A 17619-nucleotide genomic window follows, 5' to 3' on the forward strand; every position below is an offset into this window, starting at 1 on the left:
TGGGGAGGGTAGTGTGTACGCAGACCTTACCCCTACCCTAGGGTAGAGAGGCTGTTTCCGATAGACCCTCGGCTCCCTCCCTCCAAGAGCTCCCCACCTTTGCTCTTGGGGTGACTCGAACTCACAACATCTTGGTTGGTAGTGGAGAGTGCTCACCACTAGAGCAACCCACTCTTGTCAAATCCGACTAAAAATAATTTAAAAAAATAAAAATATATCTAAATTATGAGAAATTTTGTGGAATACTTATGTATAGCTTGTAAAATGTGAATTTTTTTTTATTCTCAACTTGTAGATAAGTAAATGATTGATTTCCCAGATAGGTATGCTATTTTCTTTAAATTTACCTTAGTTTTGGTTTTGATTTCGAGAATCAAATTGTATCTCATCTCGAATTTTCCCGTCCGTCGCGGTCAAAGTACCCAAAATTGACCAAATCCGGAACAGATCTCATACCCACACCCATACTAGTGTCGTGTCGACACGGGTACGGCACCTTGGAATAACGCATGGGGAAATAGGAATCTAGAGGGCAAACTGTGGCTTTATGGTATAGAACTGTACTTAAAGAATCTATAACCGACAAAAAGATTAAGATTTTAAGTAATTTAGAAAATGATTTAAGATCAGACTTCAGAAAGGAGAGGGTATCCACTTCTAAGATAACCGAGAGAGTTAAAAGAATTTAGCATAATCTGTGAAATGTGAGCAGGAATCTGATTCTGTTCAGCAGAAGGCAAAAAAAAAATACCATCAGTCATTTGCTTTTCAACATGGTGTGAAACTTCAGATTTATAGTATTAACCATAAAGAACACAATTTAGAGTGAGATGTAGTTTCTTTTATTAGTAATAATTTTCGGGAAAGTTATTTTTTGTTAGTTACTAGCATGTGAAGTCAACAGTTTCAAACTATCAATAGCAGAGTTAGATATCAATAGCAGCCAAAAATGGGAAATGAATGGAGAAATGGCATTGGAATGAGAAAACATTGTTCATAATTGTTGCTTTGTATTAATTGCATCAATAGATACTTAGACATTATTATCTATCTTTGATACTTAAAATTTTCAGTACAAAACACTACAAATTACTGAGACTTATCAAATGTTTTTTCACCATCCAAACATTGAAAACATTTTTCGATGATAGATAAATCAAATTTTCAATCAAATCCAAATTCAGATTCAAGATCAACGTACAGAACAAGCTGTCAAACCTTTGAGTCGATAACCGAAGAATCAAATACTATAGATTGTGCACATTGTACTTAATGAGTGCCCTTGCTTATGTATATAGTTTTCCATCAACATAAATCTGCAAATAAATACTACTCCTTATGTTCCACTTTGCGTAAATCTTCTATTATTTGGAGAGTCAAATTAAAAAAAAATTCGACTATGTTTTTTCCAAACACTTTCTAAATATTTTGAATCATGTTAACTATTGTGATTTGTAATATTTTTTAGTGTTAACAAATAAGTAGTATTGAGAGTGTCTTTTAATATTTTGATACATAAGTAAGCGCACTCCATGAGCAGAGGCAGATCTAGCCTTTTGACACCGATTTCAATTGAACGCATAACTTTCAAGGTGGAGTATAAATTTATGCGTAAAAATTCTCTAAAATTGCAATAAATAGTAAATTTCTAAAATTGAACCCATAATTTTAAAAATGAAATGAGTTCAATAATAAAAACTTTTAAAGCTAAACCAATAGAATTAAAATTTTGAATCCATCTCTAACCATGAGTCCTAGAGATTTGGACCACAAAGCACTTTTTGGAAAAAAAAGCTCAACTCAACTCTGGAACTTTTGGCATAAAAATTACTCATTTATTTTTACTTGTCCACTAAAATATATTTTCACTTTTACTTATCTATTTTAACAAATCAAGAGAAAGATAATATTTGTTTTTCTGTTTTATCCTTATCATTAACGACTCATTTCTTATTCAAGACTTTTTGAGGTACTATCATTATTATAGTTATTATGGTAAAATCAGTACCTATTATTTATTAATTGGAGTGCAAAGTTTACCGTGTACAAGTAAAAATGGACCGAGTTAGTAGGAACGATCTATTTACACACTTAAAATTGAAGTGGAAAAACTAGTAACTCGTTAGTTACGCAAACTACACCATAAATGCAGAGACAGGTCTAGGATTTTTTGAATATGGATGTCCCATTGAAAAAAATAAAATAAAAAAGTATTTAAGTGAGATACCTATTCCACAGGGTAAATAACTCAATATTCAATCAAGTGCACCATTTAATTTTTTTGAAGTATGTGTGCCAACAGATAATATTAAATTAATTCTAAAAAATACGTATATAAAATACCTAGTTTGACGATGAGATCATAAGTTCACGTGCCCCACGATTGGAGTTATAAATCCGTCCCTACATAAATGAATGAAACTAAAGATTCTAATTTTAATGGGGATATAAATCAAGTGGTTTAATTAAATTAAAGAAAAGAAGCTTTTAGTACTTCACATTTATAGATAACCACAAAATCAGTGCTACTGACAAAGCCAACGGTAACTTTATTCAAACCACTAAAAAGCCTCCTTGACCGTTGTGTCCCAAAGTATTCTCTCCATCTTTCTCCCTCTGTTTTCTTCTATCACAAATCCCAATCATTATAGTTGAAAATAATGAGGTGCTTTACAGCTTGCTTTGGTAATTGCAAGCACAAGAAAATCATTAAACCATGTACAGATAGTTACAAGAGTAATAGCATCTCTCCTAAAACTCTTAAGGTTAGTATCCCATCCCCACTAGTTATTCTGGTAATTTTCATAAGCTATTGTTTATGCTGAGTGAACGAAGTTCTGTCAGAAACAACTTCTCTGTCTGCACAAGATAGGAGTAAGGTCTGCGCAGAGTTAGATTTAGAATTTAGATTATGTAGGTTCAATTTTTAGGATTTTTAGGATTGAACTCATTGTATTTTTAAAGTTATGGGTTCAGACTTATCATTTGTTGCAATTTTAATGAATTTTTACGTAGAAATTTATGCTTCGCGGCAAAAGAACTGGATTTAGATGAACGCGTCGGCCATACTTTACATCCGCCATTGGGTCTGCATATACACTATCATTCTCAGACTCGACTTGTGGGAATACACTTGATTTGTTGTCGTTGTTGTTGCCATCATAAGTTGTTCGCTTTAATTTGAGGTTATTGATTAACTTCTCATGCTTCTTTTTTTCTTTTTTGTTTAAAAGAATTTGCTCAAGACACACAAAAATGGCGAAGCATCTGTAGCCATTAAGAATGCTACAAAAGAAGAAGCTCAGCATGGGGATGTTACAAACACCATTAACATCATTCAAGAATCCAAGTAAGATTTTTTCTGAAAACTTTAGATGTCATGTTTTAAAGCTAACAATAATTACGTAGACGGGGCTAGGATTTTAATTTGATGGATTCAATTCGCTAAAAACTGAATCTATTACACTTTTGAAATTATGGATTTAGTATCCAATATTTACTGAAGGGGAGTCTTGAGTCTTGGCATAACTAGTAAAATTATTGCCATATGACCAGGAGGTCACGAGTTCGAGCCGTAGAAATAATCTCTTGCAGGAATACAAGGTAAGACTATGTACAATAGAACCTTGGGATCCGGCTCTTCCCTGCCCCGCGCATAGTGGAAGTATAGTGCACCGGACTGTCCTTTCTTTAATCTAAACATTTACTAAACAAATTCACATTTATATCTATTTCCTGTCAAAAAATTTGCCACTCTTCATTCTCTAAAACAAACAGGAATAAGGAGGAAGAAGAAGAAAAGGAGTTGAATATAAGCAGCAGAAAGAAGGTTACATTTGATGATGTAAATATATCATCAATCATCAATGAGAGGGGCTTAGCAAACCAAGAATCTGCATATTGCTTAGAGGAGATTTGCAACAAGGAAAAGGAAAAGGAGAAAGGGAATGTAAAAGAAGAAGAAGAAGAAGAAGAAGAAGAAGAAGAAGAAGAAGAAGAAGAAGAAGAAGAAGAAGAAGAAGGGACCACGCTTTCAGATTCAAGCGCGTCAAGCTATATATCTTTTCCTCCAAGTCATAGATATCATTGCTGCAGAAAGAGTGATGACGAATTTGAAGCTATTGATTTAAACGATAATGATCTGGAAAATGATGATGATGTTGAAGTTTCTGGAAATGCAATGATTGAACAAGAACAATCTTCCGACTCATCTTTATTTTCGCTCTCCATAGACTCTAGGAAAAGAAATCCTAAGCCAGAATTGGGTGAAAAGGAGGTCAATAGTCCATTGAAACTTAGTGCTAAAGATCGGAGTCAATTATCAGTGTTGAATCCCATTCAAGAGAAGGAAAATATCAATATTTTGAATCTTCCTAACTTTAGAACTAGTACTACTTATTGTGTACAACAAGACCCTAGTTTGAAGCAGTCAACAAAACAAACAAAGCGCCTGGAGGAGAATCAAATCACAGTAGATACTAGCCTTTCAAGCTGGTTAATTGAATCTCAAGATGACGACACACCAAATTCCAAAAACAATGTTGGTGATTTGGTTGGCAATTATTCATCCACGCCTTCGATACGAGTTGAAGATAGACCAGTTTTAGTTGAACTCAAACACATAGCTAACTCATCTTGTGTAATAGGGACTGTGGGGAGTTATTTGAGACATACAGGGCAGGCTACAGATTCAGATTCTGCTTCATCTTGCAAAGGCATTTCATCGAACAAGACATATGCGCTCCTAAGAGAGGTACATCGTGTTCTCATTTCCTCAATTTTTTACTTTGCTTTAATTTTCAACTCACTTCTCATTCTTTATATTGTTAATGTGGTTTGATTCAACACGAAATTTAAGAAAAAAAAAAATTTAAAATTGTAATAATATTTGTGTCGCACTTTTGAAACTTGTGGACGAGCAAATACCATTTATTTTCTTCTAACAGGTTGACTTGGGATTTGCAGGATAAAAACTATATTTGCAGCCATTCTACACCATTTCAGGTCAGGTTAGTGAGAGCACTAGATAGTGATTTGGCTCAAGCTTAACTACATTTCTCTTGAGCCGAGGGTCTATCGAAAACAGCCACTCCCCAAACTCTACTCGTGAGATTACAGAAGGGTCTATCGAAAACAGCCACTCCCCAAACTCTACTCGTGAGATTACAGAATATGTTATTGAAAGGGATCATTAAGCACAATGTCTCATCGTTTGACAGGAAAAAGTTGTGCCCCTTTTGTGTAATTAGTATGAATTGCATTTTGTTGGACGAGTCGGAATTTGCTAGGAGCGTGTATTCTTCCGAATTTGTCGTGCCAGTGAAATGTGTCTGTACGGTATGTTCAAGCGATTTGATAGTGTAAAAATATTTATGACGGCATATTTATGAATTTAAGCTTTTGAAATAATATTTTGAAATTATCGTGTAGTAAAATACTTGATTAATATGCAATGTATACATTTATCTGATTGGACACTTAGGATAATGAAACATTACATCGAGACATATAGCTAAATAAAAAATAAACAAATTAAATTTGCTATATAAAGACTTTTTGGATTTGGAATTAGTCTTCAGCCTTGACTTTGACACATCTGTACCTAATTTGATTCGTTAATAATGTGGCATTGGAGTCTGTTTAGATAACTAGTCCTGTTTTCTATATAAACTTTTGAGAAGTTTTATTCCACCAGAAGGCATTAGAGTGGACTTTTCTCAATATCTCCTAATCATTGAAGTTTAATGATGCAATTGTTCTTGAATTGAAAGGGAAACAACTCATGAGGTTGACAATCAATAATTTATATAATTTCTTTAAAGGTCAAAACAAAAGTTGGTTAAATCATATCAATCTCATATAATGAGAGGTCCACATATTGAAAGTTGATAAGAAAAAAAAGTCGCATTTAAGGTTTATATATACTTTTAATATTGTAAGACCTTTTGTTAGAAGTTCAGAGTGAGCTCATGCAATGGGTTTCAATAGAGAAAACCCCAGCTGTACAGTAGAGAGAAAAGGGGAAAAGAACTGTCGGAGAAAATATCTATTATTATTAATGAATCTCCTAACCTCTTATTTCCGAAAATACAAGTATTTATACTTATGTTACAATATGACTATATTTTACAAAGGTAAAATGGCTAAAGAATATAAAAGTTACGTTGCTATATGTGTGTGTTATAATGTGGGCCGCTGGGAGAGGAGTGGGCCTGGTCTGAAGGAGTCCGGAACTGAGGTCTAATCTGCTCAACACCCCCTCCCCTCCCAAGCTTGGGGGTGAGAACACTCCAAGCTTGCCTAGTAAATGATGGTAAGAGACGCTTGTAAGGGGCTTGGTCATGATATCAGCCAGTTGCACAGCACTTGCAACATAATGAAGGGAGACCAAACCAGAAGTAACATTGTCGCACACATAATGACAGTCAATCTCGATGTGGTTGGTGCGCTCATGAAAGACTGGGTTCTTAGCAATGTGTAGGGCAGCCTGGTTGTCGCAAAAAACAGGAACATGATGAGAAATAGAGACACCAAATCAGCAAGTAACCTGATTAACCATGACATCTCAACAACTACTTGTCGAATGGCCCTACATTTAGCCTTAACAGAGGACAGTGATACAGTTTGTTGCTTCTTGCTCTTCCAAGAAACAGGGCAACCATCAAGAGTAATAAAATAACTAGAGACAGACTTCCTGGACATGGCACAAGCTGCCCAGTCGGAATCAGAATAAGCCTTGAGAGTAAAATCAGCATCAGGAGAGAGGAGAATACCCATAGCTGGGGTAGCAGATAAGTACCTCAGAACATGGATAGCAACAAGTATGTGAGGGACTTGAGGAGCTTGGAGGAATTGACTAAGATGTTGTACTGAGAAAGCAATATCAGGTCTTATGTGTTGTAGAAAATTAAGTTTGCCAACTATCCTCCTATAAATACTAGGATCAGACAGTGGCTCCCCCATATCAGTTGAGAGTTTGACAGAGCCATCGAGAGGAGTGATCACAGAGGAAAAATTCTGGCAATGAAACTCTGAAAGTAAATCAGAGGTAAATCTGTATTGAGTCATAAGAAAAACAGCAGCAACTTTAGTGACTTCCAGGCCCAAAAAATAGTGAATAAACCCCAGGTCCTTGATTTTAAACTGAGCATCAAGGAAAGCCTTGACATCATCCAGCTCAGAAACATCATCACCAGCTAGAAGGATGTCATCAACATAAACAGCTATGACTATAAGGGAACTGCCAGTGGACTTTGAGGAATAAAGAATAGTTATTTTTACTAGGAATGTAGCCTCTACTGAGCAAGGCCTAAGACGGCTTAGAAAAAAACTGTCTAGAGGCCTGCTTGAGGCCATATAGAGACTTCCTTAGCTTGCAAACCAATGGAGAAGAGGAAGAGGAAGATGTAGAAGAAAGCTGCAAACTAGGAGGGATCTTCATATAAACTTCTTCATGAAGATCACCATGTAAAAAAGTATTGTTGACATCTAATTGATAAATAGTCCAATTCCGCAAAGCAGCAATGGTAAGAAGGCACTTAATGGTGGTGAATTTAACCACAAGAAAAAAATGTCTCATTGTAATCAATGCTTTCTTTCTGAGTGTCACCCCTTATCACTAATCCGGCCTTGTACCTTTCAATGGAACCATCAGACATTTATTTGATCTTGTAGACCCATTTACAAGGTATAGGCTTCTTGTAAGGGGGAAGGGGAACAATGTCCCAAGTGTGGTTTGCATCTAAAGTTTGGAATTACATTAGCATGGCCTCCTGCCAAGCACGGTGAGATGCAGCCTGTTGGTAAAACTGGGGCTCATGTATGTGCAAAACAGAGGAAGAGACCTTAGAAACTAGAGAAGCAGGAGCCTTGGGAGCAAGAGATGGACAAAGATAATCCCTTAAATAGGGTGGAGGATTACTAATCTTGGAGGAATGTCTGATAGGGAGAGAAACAATAGGAACATGAGGGATAACAGGTGGAGAATGAGGAGAAGAAGGAGGATCAATGGTAAAGGGAGGAGAACTAGAAACAACATGAGGAAAGGGAATAAAAGAATGAGGATAAGTAGCAGAAGTGGGGGACGGTGGAAAGTTAGGTAAATCTACAAAGGGAGTAGGAGAAGAAGGAAAAATTTGTGAAAGGGGAGAAAAATAAAGAAATACATGCTCATGAAATACAACATCCATAGAATATAGGATAACATGGTTGGAAAAAGTTAGCAACTTGTAACCTTTCTTGCCACAGGGATAGCCAAGAAAGATACAAGGCAGTGCTCTTGTCTGAAACTTGTCTCTTCCAGATTTGGGTGTGATGGCATAGCATAAGCATCCAAAGGATCTAAGATGATCATAGTGAGGGGGATGACCATGCAATTTTTCATAGGGGGTAGGTTGTTCAGGACAGTGGAGGGAAATCTATTGATGAGTTATGTGGCTATGAGAACACATTCACTCCAATACTTGGTAGGTAAATGTGATTGGAAAAGCAAAGCTCTAGAAGTTTCTAAGAGGTGTTTGTGCTTTCTTTTCACAACACCATTTTGTTGAGGAGTGTGAGAGATGGTAGTTTGGTGTAGTATACCTTGAGCAGTAAAGAAAGATTTGGACTCAGAACTAGTTCCTAGTTCAAAAGCATTACCAGACCTGAAAGATTGAATTGAAGTGTGAAATTGAGTTTGAACCATAAAGGTGAAAGCTTTTAAAACAAAAAGAGCATTATTTTTAGAGGAGAATAGGTGTGTCCAAGTTACCCTAGTGTAATCATCTACTAGAGTGAGAAAATACTTGAAACCATTATAAGTAAAGGTATGATAGGGGCCCCAAATATCAATGTGAACCAACTGAAAAGGGGCTGAAGAATGAATGGTACTGGCAGGGAAGGGGAGTCTCTGTTGTCTAGCCATGGGACAAACAAGACATATAGAAGGCTGTTTGGAAGAGATTTTATCAGAAATGAAAGGAGTGAATTTCATCCTACTATAAGGCATGTGACCCATTCTTTGATGCCAAAAATAGTTTGTTTTATTGATGTGAGTGTGTGAATTACAAGAGGGACTCTGGGGAATGTGATCATTAACAGAAGTAGAACTAGAACATGTAAAAACAGTAAGTATTACATGGTTAAGGTAAAACACAAAAAAGAGATTGAACATTATCAGCAAGATGGAGAAAATACAACCCATTATCAACTCTACCAATTTCTAGTACTTTTCAGAGAAGGGCCCTGTAAAAAATATTTAAAAATGGTGAGAACTGCATAATAGTTAAACTGTAAAAGTAGATGGTAAATAAAAATTAGATTGAATTGGAAAGAGGGAACAAGAAGAACATTGTGAAGAATTATGTCAGATCTAAGGTGTAGAGAACTAGTGGAGACAACTTTCACTTTGTAGCCATTTGGTAAAGTTATCAAGTAAGGGCTAGCTAGTGGTGTTAAATTGTGAAGTAAATATTTGTAGGGGGTCATACGATTAGTGGCCCCTGAGTCTAAGATCCAAGTGTCTATGGTGAATTGAGATAATTTACAAGCATGAAAGTCCACAAAATTAACTATAGAACAAACCTGCAAAATTTGCATAAGCAGTGTTCTCTTCAGAAGACAGGTTATTGTTGTTGGCCTCAGGGTAGATATGAGATTGTTGCAGTAAACTCAGAAGGTGTTTATATTGTTCTTGAGTAAAACCATGTGAAGAAATATCAGGAGTTGTGGAACCTTGGGGAAAAGCTGATGAAAGACCAGAGAAAGAAGCATCAACATGCACACAAGAGGCTGGTCTTTTGTTCTTGTTGAACTTGAAATCAGGGAAAAATCCATGGAGCTTGTAACACTTTTCAATGGTGTGCCCAGGTTTCTTGCAATATTTGCAAGATATAGACTGATTAGGTCTTTTTGTCTCAAATTGAATTCTCCGATTAAAAGACCTCTGACCATTGTTAGGTGCAGAAGAAGCAGAGAAAGAGACAGATTCAGCAGAAAAACCTGGAGAAGATGCTTTCTCTCTTTGTTTTTTATCATGCTGCAGAATAGATTAGGCTTTACTGACAGTTGGGAGAGGGGTTATCATAAGAATGCTGCTCTTGACTGTGGAGTATAAATCTTTTAGCCCATCAAGGAACCAGAATAGTTTGAGTTCCTCTAGGAATTTAGGAAGGGCTCCACATGAGCAAATAGGTCCGACATAAGTTGTGTTCATCTCATCTTAAAGACTGCGTAGTCTGGTGAAATATGAAGCTATGTCTGAGGTCCCTTGAGAGATAGAACCAATGTCCCTTTGGATTTGAATGAATTTTTGACCCATTTGATTCACTAAACCTCTCATTTATATCCAACCATATCTCTCTAACAGTGTCATACCCTAAGACACTAGTAGCAATCTCTCTAGACAGAGAATTGGTGATCCAAGCAATCATCATATCATTACACCTTTCTCAATAGGAATAATAAAGGGAATCCTCAATAGGTTTATCATGGCGGCCATTAATTAGCCGTAATTTGTTCTTGGCAGAAAGAGGCACAAGCATACTCCTCCTCCAAGCCACAAAACCAATACCATCAAAAGGAGGGGAGACTAAATGAGTACCATGACTATCAGAGGGGTGCACGTAGAAAGGATGTGAAAAATCTAAGGTGAAAGTTGAAAAACCCTTTGATGAATTAACTTCGTCAATAGCCATGAGCAAAACTCAATTTTAATACTACAAACACAGAAATAAAAGGCTATAAGGCTAAGATTGATTTAAAAAATACATGAAATTGAAGCTTGAGGGAGATAATACCGGTTTTGCTTCAACAACTCAAAATCAGCAGCAAAACTCTTCACGAGTTAACGAAATGACCAGTAGAAGAAATCCTCAGCTGTTATTTCGCTATAGATGACAACAGATACTTTAGAATTCCACCGGAGAACGAACTTTCTTCGGAAGTTAGGGTTTCTTCGAACTTGTCAAAAACCACAGAATCTAACCTCGAGGCTAGGATCGGAAGGAAGAGGAGAACGAATGGAGTTTATTCACCCGCTCTGATACTATGTTAGAAGCTCAGAGTGAGCTCATGCAATGGGTTTCAATGGAGGAAACCCTAGCTGTACAATAGAGAGAAAAGGGGAAAAGAACTGTTGGAGAAAATATCTATTATCATTAATGAATCTCCTAACTTCTTATTTCCGGAAATACAAGTATTTATACTTGTGTTACAATGTGGCTATATTTACAAAGGTAAAATGGCTAAAGAATATAAAAGCTATGTTGCTATATGTGTTTGTTATTATGTGGGCTGCTGGGAGAGGAGTGGGCCTGGTCTGAAGGAGTCCGGAACTGAGGCCCAATCTGCTCAACACCTTTTAAGTTGTATAAAATCCGTGTAAACTTGTTATAAAGCGGACTAATTAGTCATTGAATTGACTTAGCCTAATAATTTAGTTTTTTCCATTTTACATTCATTCAGCTAAAAGGCCATTTAACTAAAGACGTTCTAACAGAAAGAAGAAAGGGGAAAGTACAGAAAGGATTCCGCGACTTGCTCGTTAATTCCACTTATTTGTTTTATTTCGCTAAATTTTATTCATTTGTTTCTTTTTATTTTCAATTTTTTTTCTTAGAGAACCTCAGCTAGTGTTTTCCCAAACTTCTTTAGAATAAAATATGCAAATGAGTTTTGCTGATACTTTATTCTTTTGTACATAATAATCAATGAAATGGGTAAAAATCATGAGAAAATAGAATTTAAATTCCTTTAGTGACAAAATGCTAGTAGATGATATTCTTCTATCTGTCTAAACCTTAATGAATAAAGTTACTCGATTTTTATAATGGATGGGGGAGGCAGAGTGGGATGTGGGTTGGTCGAATCCAATAACCTTTGTTCAAATCTTGTATTCGTCTTAAGAAATTTATTAAATATGTACAAATTATTAATTTCGACCCACTGAAACCATAAGTTTTAAATTTTGACTCCAACTCTATATACCGGTAAGAAATAAAAAATACCCAATTTAATAGTCGAGGTATGACCAAATTCGTCTGAACACCACCATTTTTTCTATAAAAAAAAAAATACTAATACATGATTTCTTGTGTTTCTCTCTCTGTCCATGTAATTTGTAAGCCAACCTCTCAACCTTTCCTTTTGGACAGTTTAGGTAGTTGTCCACCTCTACTTCTAATTCTTAATTTTCTCTTTCTCTAATTATTCATCCCTCCTTCTTCCTTCTCCCTCTCTGTATCTTTAGATTATCCAAACAAAAAATTTGCCCCATTCAAACAACTATTTGAGAAAAAGAGAGGAAAAAAACAAAGGTTTCTTTTCAACTCCTCTGGGCAATTTTTGCCCTAATATCATATCTTTTCTTCAACTCTTTCTCCTTCATTTTGGATCCACCAACTTTCTGGCCTTTAATTTCCTCTTCTTTGTTCTTCATTTATGCATGCTAATTGCATGCATATAATACCAACAATATTTGAAAGAATATATGGGGAATGCAGTTAAAAGGAGATAAAATAAGCTGCCCTTTTTCATCTCCTTTCTTTCTGCGTGGCTTAAGCGTTTACCTAAAAAGGTATTTGTATTGTGTCATTACATTCCTTGTCTTCTATTTCCTTTTGTTAATCAAGAACGTCGGAATTCTAATAAGGGGATTTAGAAACAAACGCAAGAATGTAATACCTAGAAGCAGAGGCGGACCTAGGATTTGAAGGTCGGGGGTGTACTTTTGGATTCAACTAAAATTTATTTTGTATATAAGGTTCCGACTATTAATATATCACTATTTTCTAAAGACATTTACATGTATACATAAAATTTTTGCCGAACTTTACGAGTACCGGTGACCCCTCTCGGTATAGCGTAGGTCCGCCTCTGCCCGGAAGGAGAGCCTCAGAGCAACGGTAAAATTGTCTCTGTGTGACCTCTAGGTCACATGTTCGAGCCGTTGAATCAGTCGTTAATGCTTACATTAGAGTAGGCTGCCTACGTCACACTCCATTGGGGTGCGTCCCTTTCCTGGATCCTGCATGAACGCGAGATGCTTTGTACACCGGACAAAAATATCATAACTCGAATTCAAACTCATGACCTCAAGTACTTGTCGTTACACTAGAAATTTCCCTTATGTCAAAAAGATACCGCAATTTCCATATATATAAAAAAAAACATTTACCATTTCTTTGGCATGTATTTCCGACGATGGAGATTCGATAGAACCATTTCGGACCATATAGGAAAGATATTTAGATCCATTTGCGTTTTTGCAATGTGCATTTTTTATCTACATATGAAAAGTGTAAAGTTTTTCTAATTTAATTTTTCTGTTTAATGTGTTTTCCTTTTGGTTAGGCGAAGGAATCAGTTCTTCCTATTGGCGTGGTCCTTTTGTTTGTGTTGTGTTTCATTTCTGAGCAGAGTACTATTGGCTTTTGGGGAATTTATAGCCTATACCATGGCAACCAAAGTGAAGGGGATTTACAAATATATCACCAGTATTTTTGGTAATGCCTTTTCCCTTCAATCCCATACCATTTTCCCCTTCCCTGGAATTTGTATGTATCTTAGGTTAATTTTGAAAATGTGTTTGTAATATACAGTTGTTAAGGAGAGGGAGTTGGAGATAGGATGTCCAACTGATGTTAAACATGTGGCACATATTGGTTGGGAAGGTCCCTCTGGAAATACACCCACTTGGGTATCTTATTATCTTTTCTTATCATTCTTTTATTCACATATTTGCATCTAAAAATATTTAGTCCCACCTAATATTTATACCAAATGCAAGTTATATATACGTCTTGTATATAGATAGACCTTATCATTTAACTATGGTTAGACGATATGCTTTTTCACAAGTTGAATTATTTGATTTAGTGTAAACACCAGGTACGATTAAGTATTTTTCTATTTGCATTTGCCAATCTACAATTTATTATTTTGTATGAATGGCTTTGTCATAACTGACATTTCTGTTTTTTGGTTTTATTTGTGTGGAATCCAAGATGAAAGCATTCAAGGCAGGGCCGGAATTTGCAGCAACTTCTATTGGTAGTTCTGGTTCTGCTTGGTCATCTCAAGGTTAATTTTATTAAACTTTTTTCCCCCTTTGCACACCACAAACATCTACGGAATAAGCCAACAATTAACAAACAAAAGATGTCATTTCTTTTCTAACGATGGTGTCCCGGTCAGTTTGTGTGCATCTTGATTATATCATCGAGTACATGGTATCTCCCATCAGTACAGGTACTAAGTAACTCTGTCTACCAAGGTTTAGGCAGATGATAAGAAATCACCTAACGTTTTTTGTCTTGTTGAGATTAACAACCAAAATTTGTCTTGAAAACACTATAACTATGATTTTGTCCGGTAATTTTAGACCATATTGCGCGAACACTCCAAAATAATACCGCATCCTTGTCGGATCCTTTAAAAATTGCTTTTGGAGGATCCAACATACACCGTACCTGACGACTTTTCGGAGAGTCCGAGCAACATAGATTTTAGAGCATGTGCAGTTTCCCTAGTTAGACAATTCCAAATAGTGCTCTCTCATGGGTTGAGATGTTGACTGGAAAATAATAAGCTTGTCCTATGTTTTGTTATATGGCTAATAGAATATGCTACAAATAAAGAGAAGTTTTTCTTTTCTCTAAGATGATTGCCTTAGAAAAGGAAACTTTTTTTGGCTCATATGTCACAAGAGATCTTTAACATGTCCCAAGAAAGGGCCTTGATTACTTAAAATGTGTTGTCTCTTTCTAAATAATGCTGGTGGGCAAAGTCTTGACTTGCACCAGGGACACTGAATGTAGAAATCTCAGAACAATCTGAAGTGCTAAAAACGCAACTCTGGGAAAGATTAGAAAGAAATGTATAGGCATCAAATTATATTCGTATATCATTAAATAGCTTGGTAAGTAACGGGCATGCAGATGAACATGTCCCAACTTATTATGTATTCTGAGCGTAGACGGACCCATGATTTGAAGATGGCGGGGCACATAACTCAATCAGTGCTCCCTTGGACTTTTGATCTTAAGGGTTCCAGGCAAAATATCTTATTGTTTTCAACATATATATCTAGAGTTTTTGCCGAGGTTAACGGGGCCGATGACCCCTCTTCTCTATACGTAGGCCTGCCTCTGATTGTGAGGATTCGTCATAAGCTTAGTTTTATACTTGTTATCAACCTAAAAGTTCTATCGGAAACAGTCCCTGTCCTCTCAGGATAATGGTATGTTCCCCAAACCCCACTCGTGGGAATTCACTGGATTTATTGTTATTGTTTTATTATCAACCTACTACGCCTTCCTTCCTTATCCAAGCTTCAGACCGGCAATATGACCAAACTCACAGAGCCAGAGTTAAATTAGCTATCTGTATTCCTTGTATTTGATTTACTGTCATATATGTATCTTTTGAACAGGTTGTGGAGAGATAGCGAGACAAAAAACAGCAGCTAACGTTTACAAGGACATGACAACTTCAGATGTTGCTAGTCCTCCTAGGAAACACAAACGGAGGAAGCCTAAATCAACTTCTTCTCCCAAATCTAGTTCACCATCCACGTTGAGATCGTCGCGAGCAGCTAAACCCAAGGCTAAATCTGGTGAAGGAAATCCTAAACCAGCAACAGTAGAAGTGGCTTAATATTGTTACAAAAACTGCAGTTTCAATGCTCAAAGGTTCTAACATTGTATATCATAGTTGTCGAAAATCCTCAGGATGTTTGTTAACAGTAAGGCATTTGAAGAGAAAGGGAAAGGGTGGGGAGAAAGTTGTGTAAATGTAGAGGGAGGAATAGTAAATGTGATTAAGAAATATGGAAGATGAAAATGTAGGAGAGGCTAGAGATGTCAAAAGAAAGAGACAAAAATCTAACTGTATCAAACTGGTGTTTTTGTGAAAACTAGAACGTGTTCCTTTTTCGATTTAATTTTCTCTTTTCCATCTCTTCTCTAATATGTTTCAAAGTCTACTTGTGCTTGTGATTGTGAAAATTGTGAATGCGATTAAAAAAAAAAAAGAAATTGTTATAAGAAAAATCAAATTATGGTGGATGTCTATTCTTCCTCCATGATCTTCTCAAGTACTTAATGACATATTCAATGACATATTTCTATGCTTAATGACATATTCAATGACATCTTTTTTTTCACTTTTCATGCCTATATAAAGGCCTTGTAATAGATAAGAAAATACACACAATTGAAGAGGAAAATCTCTTCCTTCTCTCTATCTCCATTTCTTGTTCATGTTTTACTAAATTGCTTTTATTTCATATAACAACATGTCTTGTTCATGTTTTACTAAGTTGCTTTTATTTTATAACACGTTATCAGCACGATGCCCTAATCAATTGAGTTACTTACATCTACAAAATTGTCCTACATTATAAAAGGCATGTTCCTGTCGTGCCTAATATTCATCTTGAAGAAATAAGCTTTTCTTTCTCATTTAGCAATTTCAAAGAATGGTATCAAACATAACTGAAGTAACAATAAGGTTGAGGAGACCAGTACACTGTGATAAGGCATATAATGCTAATGCTAAGATACGTTTTCTAATCCTTTTTAATTAATTCATTTTCTTATTCGTTTTTCTCATAGGTTCTTTATTTGTTATGAAAGTTTCCAATGCTAAGTATTTTCTTCTTACAAATCCATTCATATTCTTAAGTGTTTTACTTTATAAACGAAAATACTTAAATATAAACTAATTACTACTCCATGTTTTACTTATTTTATTTTGTTGCATTATCAATATCTATTTCAATGAACGAGTTTCTAATATTTGTTGTAAGTTTGGTCTGATCTTTTTCATCTCGTATCCTGGTTATATAGATCTTATTATAAGAATCAGAAGTATATAATGATACAGCCAAGAGTTACGTACTAAACCAAAGACCAAAAGAAGTACAAAAAATTGGGGAGCTACTACAACTTTTGCAAAGTCATTTGAGGAACTTTGGTTCCTTAGTTAAAAAAAAAGCACGAACCTTATGTAAAGTTTCCCTTAACTGAACGTTTTACTATAAAATATATGCTTGACTATCATGCGCCATTCTGACTTTTGAAAAGGTAATGTGAGGTAAGTTTCTCTCGGGGTAATCTTAATAGCACAACTAGCATACGTTATTGATAAATAAATATATGATAAAAATGGAAAAATATTTTGAATTAGCATTGGCCGATCAAAACTTTTAATTCTCGTATATTGAAAAATTGAGTGAGTTTGTATCTCTGCAATCCAATTTTTTATTATTTGTACACGATATTATTAGTACACTCCATTAAATAAAAAAAAGGGTTTAGTTTCCTGTGACTTAAAATACATAACTGCTCCTATTTTATAACTGATGTGGGAGGCAACAAGATGGTAGAGTCATTCCAATATTGACTTTTTCATTAATGTTAAAAATATTGTCAATGACTTTTTCAATTAAAGGTTCTGCTATATCTCTTTATTTTTCTAGAGAGTATAATACTTAGTTTCCATAAAAGTGCATGGTAACTAGTAGTACTATATTATTTTATTTGATACATTATTTTTCTTTAATGTTCTAGTCATATCACTTTCATCTTGAAGTAAGTTTATTGCAGCAAAGATCACATGTGAATTTTTAATATTATT

The 17619-nt window shown here is 35.5% G+C and overlaps 2 protein-coding genes across 3 annotated transcripts; both read left to right on the forward strand.

The window, feature by feature from the left end:
* Positions 1-2577: 2577 nt before the first annotated feature.
* On the forward strand, positions 2578-5409 carry LOC107783301 (uncharacterized). Of its 2 annotated transcripts, XM_075229808.1 has the most exons (5): positions 2578-2765; positions 3234-3349; positions 3556-3603; positions 3778-4753; positions 4966-5409. In XM_075229808.1, the coding sequence occupies exons 1-5, from the start codon at positions 2661-2663 to the stop codon at positions 5047-5049; spliced, it is 1329 nt and encodes a 442-aa protein (XP_075085909.1). In that variant the 5' UTR covers positions 2578-2660; the 3' UTR covers positions 5050-5409. The 2 variants fall into 2 exon arrangements, with proteins under 2 accessions (XP_075085909.1, XP_016459762.2); XM_016604276.2 differs by lacking the exon at positions 3556-3603 and having other exon boundaries at positions 2580-2765.
* Positions 5410-12096: 6687 nt separating this feature from the next.
* Positions 12097-15922, forward strand: LOC107783290 (CRIB domain-containing protein RIC1-like). The gene is made up of 5 exons (XM_016604268.2): positions 12097-12556; positions 13333-13484; positions 13581-13678; positions 13986-14061; positions 15413-15922. The coding sequence occupies exons 1-5, from the start codon at positions 12477-12479 to the stop codon at positions 15634-15636; spliced, it is 630 nt and encodes a 209-aa protein (XP_016459754.1). The 5' UTR covers positions 12097-12476; the 3' UTR covers positions 15637-15922.
* The last annotated feature ends 1697 nt before the right edge of the window (positions 15923-17619 follow it).

Source organism: Nicotiana tabacum, chromosome 14 (genome assembly GCF_000715075.1).
Source record: "Nicotiana tabacum cultivar K326 chromosome 14, ASM71507v2, whole genome shotgun sequence".
Classification (NCBI taxonomy): Eukaryota; Viridiplantae; Streptophyta; class Magnoliopsida; order Solanales; family Solanaceae; genus Nicotiana; species Nicotiana tabacum.